Source organism: Asterias rubens, chromosome 13 (assembly GCF_902459465.1).
Source record: "Asterias rubens chromosome 13, eAstRub1.3, whole genome shotgun sequence".
Taxonomy (NCBI): domain Eukaryota; kingdom Metazoa; phylum Echinodermata; class Asteroidea; order Forcipulatida; family Asteriidae; genus Asterias; species Asterias rubens.
This window is the reverse complement of record NC_047074.1, coordinates 10,233,694-10,248,602: the sequence shown is the minus strand read 5'-3', so window position 1 is coordinate 10,248,602 and position 14,909 is coordinate 10,233,694. Positions and strand designations below refer to the sequence as shown.

General features: G+C 39.0%; 1 protein-coding gene across 1 annotated transcript in view; it reads right to left on the bottom strand.

Moving 5' to 3' along the window:
- Nucleotides 1-14,909, bottom strand: part of LOC117298838 — a 137,745-nt gene that overhangs the window by 79,574 nt on the left and 43,262 nt on the right. The window contains exons 35-45 of the mRNA XM_033782183.1: nt 14,034-14,175; nt 13,424-13,654; nt 12,357-12,560; nt 11,715-11,849; nt 10,653-10,865; nt 10,175-10,384; nt 3,674-3,765; nt 2,558-2,618; nt 1,956-2,217; nt 910-1,150; nt 524-578 (exon numbers count right to left, since the gene is read on the bottom strand). Of these exons, the coding sequence (XP_033638074.1) occupies nt 524-578; nt 910-1,150; nt 1,956-2,217; nt 2,558-2,618; nt 3,674-3,765; nt 10,175-10,384; nt 10,653-10,865; nt 11,715-11,849; nt 12,357-12,560; nt 13,424-13,654; nt 14,034-14,175 (1,846 nt within the window). The remainder of the gene's footprint in view (nt 1-523; nt 579-909; nt 1,151-1,955; nt 2,218-2,557; nt 2,619-3,673; nt 3,766-10,174; nt 10,385-10,652; nt 10,866-11,714; nt 11,850-12,356; nt 12,561-13,423; nt 13,655-14,033; nt 14,176-14,909) is intronic.

The following is a 14,909-nucleotide window of genomic DNA, read 5'->3' as shown; positions in this document are numbered from 1 at the left end:
TCGTTAACTATATTAAGAAGAAGTTGATTTTTGAAGTGCTTCTCACAAATTCTAATTTAAACAGTTTATTAGAAGGAATAGTTTTACACAAATATGTTTTTTATTTACTTGCAATATTCCATTTTAAGACTAATATAGGCGTATATACAGGGGCCCAATTTCATAAAGTTGTTAGGCAGAACATTCTGCTATGAAAAACTCTTTGCTAAGCAAAAATTGAGTGGGGCACAAGCCACAACAATGCAAACTTAATGTAGTTTTGGCTGGTAACTTGTTCCTGCTAAGCAATGCTTTTCAACAAAAGGTCTACTTATTCAACAAAAATAACAGTAGGCCGAGGCATATATAAATATCAAGTAGGCCTAAATAAATAATATATTTTGTCGTGAGCTTTCTAAGCCATCGTTTTAAACTTGCCAAGAGTTTTTTTCTTAAATTTTTATTTATGTATTTCCTTGGCACTTGTTATTACGATAAACAAACAAAAAGAACAGTTCCTGAGGAAGAAAACACAGCAACTTACTGTGCTCTGATGGAGCAAGTATCGCCATGTCACAGTGCTGATTGGTGATGATTTCCTGGAGAATAAAACAGATTTGTCAAACCAAAAAGGAAAAATTTTCTGGACAAATTCCAAAGGATTGGTACGCTAGATTTATTGGCTCTTCCCTTTCTCTAATGCTAAAATCAGTTTAGGTTATTGTAATGTTTTTGTAGCAGATTGTACTGCTGTATTGTAAGCGCCTTGATTTCGTTTAAGTTGTTGTATTCTAATCCAACCATCTTTGAACTGTCTTGTGGTTGCAAAAAATTTATAAATAAATAAATAAATAAATAAATAAATAAATAAATACAAATAAATACAAAATGCTGATGAAGCATGGTCTTGAGTTAATTTAGTTGACCAACCTGGATTCCAAGTTTACGTAGACCAGCCTGGATCGCCAACTCGCCGACGTTGCCCCCGAGGTCCTTTGCTAGTGTAGCAAAGCTTCCATCGCCAGGAAGCTCAAATGAGGCATTGGGGTTACAGAATGGTATGGGGATGATGGCATCACTGAGGATCGGGATTGGAGTGCATCCACCGTCCAGACAGAAGGTCATGTCTAGATTGATCTGGAAGGATTCCTCGGCTTTGTCAATGGTTAGACTGCGAGGAATTTGAAGCAATCGTTTACAAATAGAAAGTTTTGAGAAAAGTGCCTATTTTTTGCAATGTGAACAATCTTTATATTTGCTAAAGTTAGACGCTTAAGTTTTTAAAAATCGTTGTGTATGTACTTAAACTACACACAACAAAAAATACATTTAAAATGTGTTGCACAATGTAATAAGATTCCATTTGCAAATAAATACAAACCAATATTTTGGTTTTAACCACGAAACTGAAATAGGGTTGGACTTGAACCAGCGCCCTCCAGAGTAAAAGAGCTATCTAGCCCTATTTGAGTGGTCTCCCTATTTTGTCACTATCTTTGTTAAGGGGGGGGGGGGGGGGTGGCGTGGGTAGTCAGAAGCCATACAATATGTTACTGCCGCATATAGCCAGATATTACTTTTTATGATAAGACCTGCATAAAGCTGCTTAAGAACAAAAAAATAGCTCAGCAATAATTAATTATGCTTACTGGAATCTGGTGAGTGGCATCAGAGAGATACACCGATAGGAAAACCGGTGGGGTAGATTTTTAAATAAAGACAAATGTACAAAATATGTAGAAACCATGACCCAATTTCATAGAGCTGCTTAAGCGTAAGAATTGCTAAGCACAACACATTTATGCTTACCAAAATAAGGTTGCCACCTAACGTGCTGTTTTACATGTACAAAATGGAACTGGTTAGTTGTGCTTGGTAGAAAAAACGTAAAGCAATATTTTCTGCTTAAGCAGCTCAATGAAATTGGGCCTTGAAGATAGAATACAAAACCTTTGCTAATTTCCTTCACCGATTACCTTAAAGACACGGCATTGCCAATGGTGACCTCTTCTTGTTGACCCCACTGATAAGAGAAGATGTGTAGGTCTTTTCTCCAGCTTCCCAGACCAAGTGACAATTGGAAGTTACAAGGATCAAAGATGAAGGAGACATTGGTGCTGATTGGGGTGAGTCCCGGGATTGGAAGCTCAAAACAGCAATCGAACCCCAGACACTTCTCTGGAAGAGTGCAGATGAGGTTTCTTGGTAGATGTGGAAGTCTGACATCTCTAGGACAAACTGTTAAAATGATGTTTTTATGAGGTTATAGAAGTGTTTATAGATAGAAATTAGTGACCACATTCGGTGAGAGTTTATTTAATTTGTTTAATTCTGTTTTTCTAGTTTATATAACCAAACGTGAAGCCAGTTTACTTAAAAAATGGCGATTCACAAGACACTCTTGAAATGTTGTGGTCAATTTGTCAACATTATTATAAACAACAAAAATACAGTCATTGGCCTTCTTAGCAGATATTTTGAAGACATTTGTTCATCTTGGTTTTGTATCCCTGCTCGTATTTTTGTTTACCTTAACCAGTTTAACTGGAGGAAATTTTCACCTCCATGTAAACCTTACCTCTATGCCATCCATTCTGTGTGACCTGCGGTCGAACACAAGGCTCTTGACTGATGAAAGTCTACAAAAGACGTAAAATTAGATGGTTGAATATTGGATTTGATGAAGCAGTGCATGATGAGGTTTCAATGTATTTGGTTTGCGGTAAGATCATGTGTATGTTCTTTTGAGAACTCGTCGTGCTTTATATTCCAGGACAGATTTGTCGGAACTCAGGAGACTTCTCTGCTAACGCGGAGTAGATGGTTTAACTTGTCTTAAAGAGCATTTCAGAATTAACTACAAAGAGGATGAAGAGGGCAGTAACTTAATGCTCACTAAAATAGTTGTTTTTAAATCTTCGGACACAACTCTTTGTCGACAGAAGCAGTCCAGGGAAAGGCAAAAGTGTTAGTCTATCATCAAAGCGATGTGCCCTCCCAGACCCCGCTAACAAATGGAATACATGTATGTAAAAATATAGAAAATAAAAGTATTAACATGAATTTGTTTATCATACAGAACACTACATTCATCGTAAACAGCATGAAACACCGAACTGACACAAACACGAGGGAAAGATAATGACAATTGACAAAAGCTGAACTCATATACTAACAAAGAAAACCCCCAAAACAATAAAAGTGTCCAATCCCAAATCCCTATGCAATCCCCTACCAAAGGAGTACTACACCGTAACAGTAGTACAGTCACAGTTACAGTTAATCAATTAAGAGGTTGTAGAACCTGTTTTACTTTCGAAAAAAGAAAATGTGACGAAAGCAAGCAGTACAGAGTACATAGACCTTATCGCAAATACCAATGCGCAAGCGCAGACTGTTGAATGAGGTGCGTTGTGGGATAGATATGAATCAAATTTGGATACCAGCTAGACCACAATGCACCTAATTCCAAGCTTTACGCGCGCGCCCCAGTATTTGCGAAAAGGTTATTCTGTTTGAAACGTCACGGGAGCAAACACTCCCACAAAAAAAAAGATGAAAAAAGATGTATGTATGCGTGGTTGTACCGTTAAGTTTACTATTTATTTGTAGTATTTTCATAATTATCCAAGCCATGCAAAGCTTCAAACAATTATACTTTTGCCCCTTCTACCTTTCAGTCTGGTTTACTTACTGACAATCCAAGAGCAGTAAGTACAGCCTCGATAGTCGACTCAGCTGCATTCTTTCCCACCATCTTCAGGAAGCCCGACACACTCCCATCACCTGTGTAATGCAGTTCAACGGTGAGAAAATAGGCTTAGCTGTTGCAAACAACTACCCAACTAAAAGGCCTGATGTTATAAATGCAAAGAACACTTAATGACGACCGACGTTTCGACCCAGATGAGTCGTTCTGGAAGGCTAAAATGAATACACAACAAACATGAACAGTTGAAAGTGGATTTGTCTGTATGTTTTGTAAAAAGCAGGGCTCGAGTTGCATAGAGCTGTTTTTGAACACTGACAAACTTTGTTCTTCTTAAGATTGATATAGTACCTTCGTGTCTTTAATTCAATAACAAAATAAAATGCAGATCTGATCTTAGGCCTTAGAATTTAAGACATTCATGCGTATAAATTGCAATTAAACAAATTCAATATTTTCTTTGTCATTCCAGTATGGAAATCATTACATCGGATTGCACATACTTTTTTAAACTCAAATATTGCCCCACCTCTACCCCACCCCGCCAGAAACACAACAACAAAGCAATACCAACACACAAAATAAGAGCACAATTCAATTGTAAACAAAACCTATTTTCGGGTTATTGTATTTTTTAAAGCCATTGGACACTTTCAGTAGAGAAAAAAAATAAAAGTTCACAGATTTACAAATTACTTACAGGGTTAACAGAAGGTAATGGTGAAAGACTTCTCTTGAAATATTATTCCATGAAATGCTTTACTTTTTGAGAAAACATTAAAACAATATCAATTCCCGATATCGAGAATGACGGATTTATTTTAAACACATGTCATGACACGGCGAAACGTGCGGAAAACAGGGTCGGGTTTTCCCGTTATTTTCTCCCGACTCCGATGACCGATTGAGCCAAAATTTTCACAGGTTTGTTATTCGATATAGAAGTTGTGATACATGAAGTGTAGGCCTTGGACAATGCTGTTTACCGAAAATGTCCCAATGGCTTTAACCTGAAACTGAAAATAGCAACAATGGTAGAACAACGTGAAGAAACATCTCACCTTATCTTTCCCGAAAAGGGAATATAATCACTGCACGAACGAGGACGCGCTTTTCATAGTGTGGGAACAGTGGGGGAAGATGGGACACATACACTTTTTTAAAAAATTATTATTACAATTAAAATGTACCATAATTTGTCTTATGGGCTAACCGATACTAAAGGTTGTTATTACTTTCACCTTTAAATGAAATTTCAATGGTTTTTGACAGTTGTTAGATAGTATTAAACAATTTAATTTAGTATCCCGTTTCCCCCCACCATTTGGGGCAAGATAGGACGCACGCATTTGAAATGACGGGTAAGTGAATTGTTAAATTTGATTGGCATATTAAATATCTGTTTGGGTTAATTAATTAGGGTCACATCGGGGCAAGATGGGACAAAACAAATGTTTGACCAGTACCAGAACCGTCAGTCTTTAGTGCGACGAGTTAGTGAATCAAAATTGGTTTTGATCCAAAATTTAATGTTAACAATTTAGTTTACAGTTTTAAGAATTTGTGAAAATAGCCATTCTAACATTGTTTTTTTTGACAATGAAAATTGTCCCAAATTACCCCAACCGTTCATACTTCACAATAACCTGGTGACAAATTGGGCTATTTTACCCCGTAAATTAACCGCCTGGGGTAAAATGGGACAGATCACAAGAAGCACCTTGATATAAAACAGTTCTGCATTCAGTTGGTCTGTGTTGCTTTCAGCCGACACTGATGACACTGTATCATGAAAGTCTTTCAAAAATAACAAATGGATAATTTTAACCCGCACTTATAACCTGGGTCCAATTTCATAGAGCTGCTTAAGCAAAAAAATCATTGCTTAATAAAATCAGATTACCGGCGAAGACTTGTTATGCTAAGTAAACAACAGCTTAATACCAGTCACAAGCTATGTTTATGGCATGGCATTTTGGGCAGTAAATGTGTTAATTAAACAAGCTATTTTCAAGCTTAAGCAAATTATCGCTTAAGCAGCTCTATGAAATTGGCCCCTGACGCGTGCAAATTATACAACGGACACGTCATTATGTTTGCTGCCGCTAACGGTATAGAAAAAGGAAACGACAAAGGGTCACCACATATGCAGACCAGATATGGACGACCCTGTTATGCATAGGATGGGTTTGCCAGAAATGACATTGTTTGTTTACATCTTACCCCGTGTCCTATCTTCCCCAAGTATACCCTACGATGTGGTGGAGAAACACGACATATGAAACAATATGTACTCATAGTGATTATACAGAACTAATAAACATGTTTTCAGATGGTTTTTAGTGACTGTATAAAACTAATCTACAAAATAACATCAGGTAGTGAGTGCACTTATAGATGCTATGTCAGATTTTTGGCTGATTTGACCCAAACATTTTGATTTGAAATTCAATAGGTATTTTGATGGGGGTCGAGAAAGTTACAAGCTTTCATTTGAACCATTGCTCGAAAAAGTCCACCAATTAATAGTAGCAGTGAAATAAAGTACTCAAAATTTATTTTTGTACGGATCCCGACAATATAATATCACGTGACCAATTCTTATATGTTTCATAAGAAACGTTTTAAATTTTTGTTATGGTTACTGGCAATTGAAAGTAAAAGTTAAACTTTTTTTGTCACAGCGGGTGATGCTCTTTGAAATACCATTCACTAAAAAAAAATCTATTTTTAATGTTTGGGGCAAAAAATCTGACAGCATCTTTAACTATGTTCGTCTGGTAATTATTGTTTGCTGAAATTGTGCTTCTAATCCTTTTGAATAATAAAACCCACTTGTTTCGTCTACAGTTTTTTTTTTTTTTTTTTGCCACCTTTGAGTTTGATTTTTGAACTGGTTTGGACACACCCTAGAGCTTGCAACATCTAAAAAGGCGCTGTATAGCGTCAGCTTATAATACTGGGCGATATTAGTGTCTGCATCATGAAGATGAGTAGAGTCTCAGGCGGGGATGCAAGAGTAGCTCAAACATGTGTCAAAACCCGTCAGAAGATCTGTCTCAAGGAGATTCGGTCCCCCGATGAGGCAAACTGTGCACAAATTACTTTCGATTGGCGCCCTCTTTTGAATCATCCTCTTTCAGCCCACGTTGATTTCCCACGAGGGGGATCGAATCTCAAGCGGACAGAATTCCCTGGAACACCGGCATCTGACTGGAACCATGCCAGTTCAAGCGTCTAGCTTCCCGCAGAGGATGGTCAATATGACGTCATTTTGAGTAGGGCGGCGCCCTCGCCTAGAGGTCAAAAGTAAGCTATTCATTGTCCAATCTTGTGCGCAAAGCATACACATATGTGTGTGTTCCATTGTTTTCATTAACGTTTTACTTCTAAGATGGCGGCTGGATGACGTCATAAGGTATTTTACCAGATGTTGGATGGTGGATGGATCTTGCTCGCCCTCGCCTAGAGGTCAGAAATAGGCACATTGTCATAGGCTCATTGTCCAATGTGCGCCAAGCATACACATCTGTGTGTGTTCCATTGTTTTTCATCAACGTTTTACTTCTAAGATGGCGGCTGGATGACGTCATAAGGTATTTTACCAGAGGTTGGATGGTGGATGGGATCTTGCTCTATGGGCCCATAGTTACCAGAAACATTTGCCGGACGTTAGTGTCATCACTGTGTGCGCAACTAGTCACCTGTTGTCATTCTTTTGCCCTGAATATTTGACCAACTTAAATTTGGGCGTCGTGGCTTGAGTCTGGGTCCTGGATGGGTCGAAGTTATTGTCACTGTGGTTAGGCAACGGCAGGTGCCACTGACCGGTTACAACATGAAAACCGCTTTGAGATAATCGTCTTTGCCATTTCACGAAATGATGAATTGAACAGACAGTAAATCCACACATTGAACATACTGTTACTTGTACCCAGCCACGCTGATAAGAACTCAAGCCATTTTGGACTAAGTTCACTTGTCAAACACTCCACTACCCTGACAAGCGAAAATGGAAAGAAACAACCAGCAAATGTCAACGTAACAACAAGGAATGTCTTAAGAGCTTTGTTGTCATGATTGTTGTTTGCCTCATTGTTGCCGTTTCGATTCAGCCGCTGCTCATGATCGCGACTGATTTTTATCAAGTGGTAATAAATGCAGGACATCAATATCGTTGGGAACACATTGCAAGAAAGAAGAAAGACAAGATTGAGATATATCGAGGTGTTACTGTAAAAGCAAAGCAACGAACCTTCAAAGTAATCTGGCGATATTGCGAATATCAATGGTAAAGGTGCACAAGACAAGCAAGCTATTGATGCCATGACTACAAGTGTTATTGCACGACGTCTTGTACACCATAACGGAAATTTATATGGTCGGGTGACAGCTATGTAGCGTTCAATATTCAGACAAGTAACCGAGAGTATAGACATGGAGATCGCAACTGTCATAAAAATGGCATTGAAATAGCAGCCAGCTTCACCAAAAGGCCATCTATCAAGAGCAGATGCCACTGAGCAGAGTACTGCTGAAACGCCGACTAAGAGATCATGTACAGCCAGTGACGTCATTAGAACCTTGGTGCTATCAGCTAAGTTGGTTACACGGCGAGTCACGGCAATTACAAGAATATTCCCACATATAATCAGCATTGCAATGATGGCGATGAAACAAGTGCGGAGTGCGATGAGGACTGGAGACAGACCCAAAGGTACTGCTGTTGTGGAGTTCATGGTCAAAATAGACATAGTAATTTTGCCATCAATTTTCAATAAATGCATAATATGCTAACAAAATGTTTTGTGTTACGAAGGCACAGCTTGCCTGTCGTCTCTAGTAGATGAGTTCTGAGACAAATTGTGTCTTACAAAGGCACCGCAATTGCCTGTCGTCTCCAGTAGTTCAGCTCACGTTTGACTAAGTTGGAGTTTCAGCCTCTCAAACTGTTATAATAGCGAGTAAACATATCACAGAGGTTTCAAATTTACAAGGGTCTCGCTATTAGGCAACCTTCAGACTGATGATTGGCCTCACACAATTTTACCGAGCTGCTTAAGCAGAAAAGTTTGCTTAACAATTTTCTGCTAAGCAAAAATGAGCAGGATTCCAGACACAAATCGTAGTTGTGCACGTGGTATTTTAGCTGGTAACCTAGCTTGTTCTGGTAAGCCTTTTTTTTTTATTGTGCTTATAGTTACTTTGTGCGTTTAAGCAGCTCTATGAAATAGGGCCCTATTCAGGAAGTTTGTAAACAAGCACGTCACTAGAGGAAATTAGTCCGTGGATTAATCAATTTTCCATTAGGTCTGTTATTCAGTAAAAGTCAATTTAGCTTTCTAAAGTAACAGAGACCTACAAAGGTTCTATAGCAATTATCAGAGTCAGATTTTGTTGACACTGCGTATCTATTGTTGGTCTGTTTAATGATGGGTAGACACTGATTTGCATACACTGTGTGGAAGTCAATGTTCTGTTGGTAATATCTCGGTCGTCATCGAAATTGGCTTTTAGCTCAGTGTGTACTTTGAGAACTGCAATATAGGCCTCAAATTATGGAGAACAGAAAAACTGTATTGGCCTTTATTGGCTGAGTTTTCAATCGATTTATTACAGAATTGCTCTAAGTTGCTTTTAATATATTCTTTATTTCCTAGTTAGACATCACATATACCAGCTAACTATTATTTTACACTTATAATTTGTATTTAGTAAAAATAATAAAAAATTCAAATCAAATTGCTCTTTTCTGCGCGGCCTTTCAAACCGAAAGCCCAACAAACCTGATTCTGGGTGAGAGTTCATTATTTAATGTACAGCTACATGCTTAATTTGATCTACCATGAGCATCTGACGTCACGCTTCGAGGCTCGTAAATTACGCCAGAGAGTGGCCTCTCTAACCTAGGTCAATCCTTGTCCATCTTCACCTTTCACTTACATTCATATGCAGACGACCGAAAGTGCAGCTGCAAAACGTGACACCAATCAAACTCCAGATATAGAAAGCTATACGTCACTGCACGTTTATCCAACGGAATCTTTGTATCCAATGGAATCACTCGTGCGGATACAGACAGGGGACCAGACGAGAACGACTACACAGCCTAGTATTGTACAAGCTAATTTCGCTCGGCACCAGCGGCCAGTCTATCTATCCAGGACCGCTGGGTTGGGCTAATCGCTTGAACAGATTCTTGTTCAGGAAGTACGTCATGCGTACAGTGCATAGAAATATGGCGCAGTGTGAGTGTGATGCATGATTGGACTGCGCATTATTAGACCAATGACAGTGCATGATACGTTTGCCCATCCCAGCGCCTTTGGTTAAAGCAAGGCGCTGGGGACGAGCGAACACGCTAATAGGCTACATTATATATTACTGTTCCGTCCAAGATCTAGAGTATAGTTGAGACCATTCTAAAACTCTTCTCAAATCTTCACAAACATTTTCATATCTTTACATAATATATTTCGTACATACCTGGAAGAGCAAATGTTGCGTTCTCATTGCAAAATGGAATCGGTACCCGTGTTCCTTTCAAGATGTCAATAGAGGGCGCTGTACCGCAATCAGAATCGGGAAGACAAAGAGACAGCGCGAGGTCCAAGACAAATACCTTGTCTTCGGTCAATTTGTTGATGGTGTAGATCAAGGTTAAGGCCTTGCCGATCTTTAGTTCCTCTTGGGTGCCTGATAATAATAATAATAAACGGAAGATACACTTTCCCCAATTCATCTTAGTTTCGAGATGGTGTTATTATTGTTATTATTATTATTTATTCGGCCATTTCATAAAGAACAATAACATTCATGTAATTGCAAATAGGATTATAGTAACAGGGAAAAAAAAATATATATATATTTTTTTCCCGAGCAAGTCTGGAGGCGACACTCCTGACTCCTTAAGAAAACACCTGATCTGGTTTTAATAACAATGCCTTAGCTACAAAATACTCACCCCAATGGTAGTCAAATATGGTGAAGGTTATCGACCACTTTCCAAAGCCCATGGATAGTGCAAACTCGCATGGATCAAGTTCCAGCCATACAGTACTTGATAACACAGTGATTTGAAGATCCAGATCAACACAGCATCGCACACCAAGGCAGCGATCGTAAAGGTCACAGGTCAATGTGCTTGGAAGACGAGGGAGAGTGACGTCAGTGCACACTGAAATACAGAAACGAAGAAGACTGCTTTGAAGATATTTTATCAGAACAATTTTGTTTTTTGTTTCACTTATTTTATTAAATCAGGTTGTACGTGTATTTGTTCGTACTGCAAAAACAAATTGTTCATTGAAAACAGAGAGAAGCTTACAAAATATGAAACAACTACTAAACGCCTCTCTTAAAGGAACACGTTGCCTTTGATCGGTCGACTTGGTCTTTGAAGAGCGTTTGTAACCGTTTGTTATAAAATGCATAACAATTATGGTTAGAAAGATGATTTGAAAGTAGAATACAATGATCCGCACACACTTGCCTCGAAATTGCGTGGTTTTCCTTATACTTTGCAAACTAACACGGTCGGCCATTTATGGGATTCAAAAATTTGACTCCCATAAATGGCCGACCGTGTTAGTCCACGAGGTTAAAGGAAAACCACGCAATTTCGAGTGATACTTGTGTGGATCATTATTATTCTACTTTTAAAATATCTTTCTAATCGTATGCATTTTATGACAAACGGTTACAAACGCTTTTCAAAGACCAACTCGACCTTAAAAGGCAACGTGTTCCTTTAATGTTCATGCATGATGTCATAATTCGAACCCAAAACGAGGCCATCGGCGCACGACACGCCACCGGCCACGTTTTGGGTTAGAATGGTTAAGTCATGCATGGATATTAAGAGAGGCGTGTGTTGTAATGTTTCCCACTACAAAAAGGACACTGCGAAAAAACTGCGAGAAAATTGAAGAAACAAGTAACTGAAATATGAACTTAAGTACAGAAAGTTTGTACACTGTGTTTTTAAAACCACCCTTTAATGGACAACTTGATTATTTGTTCATACCATCCTGAGTCGTGGAGGCACATGGTCCATCATCAATCTTATCTCTTAGACCAATAAACTGTAGAAGAATGTTTATGGCTTGCTGACCGGCATTTTGACCAACTTGAGTGATAAAATCAGTCAGGCTATTCTTCCCTGTGTATCAAAATTAATATATCAGTAAAATAAGTATAAACACATGACAATTGTCAAAAAGTACAGGCAGTGGACACTATTAGTAACTACTCAAAATAATTGTTAGCATAAAAACTGACTTGGTAACGAGTAATGAAACGGTTGTTATTCTATTTGAACATTTTAGATTCATAGCAATTTATGTTTTCTTCATCCAATAGACCTTATGCATTGACGTCATCCAGCGGCCATTTTAGTGGAAAAACGGTGTCGAAACAATCGAAACGCACAGATTTGTACGCGAGGCACACAGGATTGGCCAATGAACAACCTCCTTTTGACCTGTAGGTGAGGGGGCCCCACTGAAATGACGTCATGTGCATAAGGTTGATTACTAGTTTATGAGGATTTAATACTGTTTCATTATTTCGCCCAAAACTCTGTTTCTTAACTCCTTAAACAAGTTACAAATGTTGTTTAAGTAGGGAACCCATGTCAATAATGCCATGATTAAAGTTAAGTTCATACCTGGTAGAGACAGTGAAAAGTTAGAATTGCAGAACGGAATCGGCACTCTGTAGTCCTGAATGATGTCAATGTCAAAGATGCAGTCATCCCCGTTGTTGGGGCAAACCGATGCTCCGAAGTCAATCTGGAACTGCTTCTCATCATCCAGTTTATCGATTGTGTAACTCAGCGTAAATGGTCCGATCCTCTGTTGCTTCACATCGCCTGAAAGAATCCACAAGACAAAGGACATTAGAAACTTGATCAATTTTCAAAAAAGAAGAAATTACTTTGCTCGCACAAGTTTCAAAAGCACCCAAATATCATAAATCACAAAAGGCAGGAACAAATATTGCAAAAAAGAAAAGAAAAAACAACAACAAAATGTGAGCTTGTATTTTGTTGCGCCTCGTACATCCTTTTTTTTTGCTTACAACCCATCCCAAATAATACAATGTCCACCCGAAACACCAGTGTCCAGACTGGGTCTCTAGTACTTAAATAAATACATGGTTTTCTAATGACCTCCCACCACCATCATCCTCACTCTTATGTTCTATTCTATCCCCCCTGGTTAGCCCAGTGTACATCCAGTCTCTCTATTCCTGCCTTCTCTTATACTGTTCTTGTACTCTACCACCATCTTTTGAAGTTGACAATGAATGTATCCGTCCACTAAGCACAAAATGCAAAATGTATGCTATCCTTCACTCGATTAAAAGTGATAGATGCACTTGTTCCAATTCTAAACATTTCCTCTATAGCTGGGCCCAATTTCATGGAGCCGCTTAAGCAGGAAATATTGCTTAGTGTTCCGCTTAATTCGGTACATGGTAGTTGGGCTGTTAACTTTATTCTGGTGAGCGTTTATTTTGTTAATTCTCTTAAAATAGCTACGGCCGTGTCCGAAACGGCGACTTCGGCTACAGCTACGGCTAGATCGCGCGCGTCTGCCTATTCTTCAACACTGATAGACGCGCTGATCTAGACGTAGCTGTGGCCGAAGTCGTCGTTTCGGACACGGCCTACTTTTTCTGCTTAAAAGAAGCTCGATGAAAATGGGCCGTGCATACTCAGTAAACACTCACCCCAGTCGTAACTCAGCAGCAACTTAGAGTAGCGCAAATGCTGAAAGGCAATTGTAATCGTGAAATCGCAAGCATTGACATCAATGAATGCGTTGAAGGAGCGGCGGAACTTCAACCTTTTGATGTTCAGTTCAAGACAGCAATCAAGACGGAGACAGCTCTCACTGAGTGAGCAGTAAGCAATCTCTGCAACCTTCTCGGAGAATGCTGGTAGTGTAAATATTGAACAACCTGCATGGAGAGAAATGTTTAATTCAAACAAAAAGTAATTTGGCAATCAGTTACCTCCACTAAGTGAACTTTAAAAATGAATTATTCTTATAAAACACATTCCATCCATGGCAAGGCCCAACGTGGCATAGACCTTTATCACGGTGTGGTCAACTTGATTTTTACTCCATTCCAACTCGTTGTTACCAAACTGAGGCTGGACGAAATAATAGTCTGGTGCCATGCGCATTGAATATTAGCATTCGTTACTGTTATTGGCATCAGGAACATGAACAAGTTGGTGACAGCGTGATAAAGGACTTTTGGCTTTAGCATTTTTCCAAATAACCATAAGAGCGATTGACCCTCTTGTGAACGGTTGCACCTTTTTCAAACCTACTTCTTTCATCATCTGAGAGTCGGACTTCTTTCTCGGTTCTATTTCCTGTTGTTTCAAGATCCCTGCCTTCAAGTGCACCAATGAGTTGAGAGTCGCTCAAACTGGCTGGTGTTGGACAAGGTTCTTTTCCATCCAGAAGTTCCTGTTAATAGACAAATGGGAGATGGGAGACGGAACTAATGCGTGTCATCAGTCATTGCAAGTTTTGTGTTTTTGTTATAGCACACCCCCCAAATGTTTTTGCATCAGTGTAGATAACTGCGTATATTAAAGGCACTCATCACTTTTGGTAATTGTCAAAGACCAGTGGTCTCACTTGGTGTACCTCAACATATGCACTCGATTGGTCGTCGAGGTTGCGATATAACAATGGAAGAAAATACCCCTTGTCACACGAAGTTGTGTGCTTTCAGATGCTTGATTTCGAGAACGTAAAATCTAGTTCCGAGGTCTCGAAATCACATTTTAGAAATGGTGAAAATTTAAGAGCAACGTTTTCAAATAAGCCCCGAAATTGCGTGGTTTTCCTTTTACTAAAAGACGGTTGAACACTTTGTTGAGTCAACAATTTTGACTCGTCCACAAACTGGCGTGCCGTGTTGGTTCACGACGTATAAGGAAAACCATTCAATTTCGAAACATATTTGTGTGGATCACTATATTTTACTTTTAAGACATCGATCTAACCAATTATGCATTTCACAACAAACTCTTTTCACAGACCAACTTGCCCGATCCCCTTAAAGGCACTGGGCTAACTGGTAATTACTCAAAACAATTGTTAGCATAAAAACTTATTTGGTAACGAGCAATGGTTGATAGTATAAAACATTGTGACACATGGCTCCCACTGAAGTAACACAGTTTTTGAGAAAG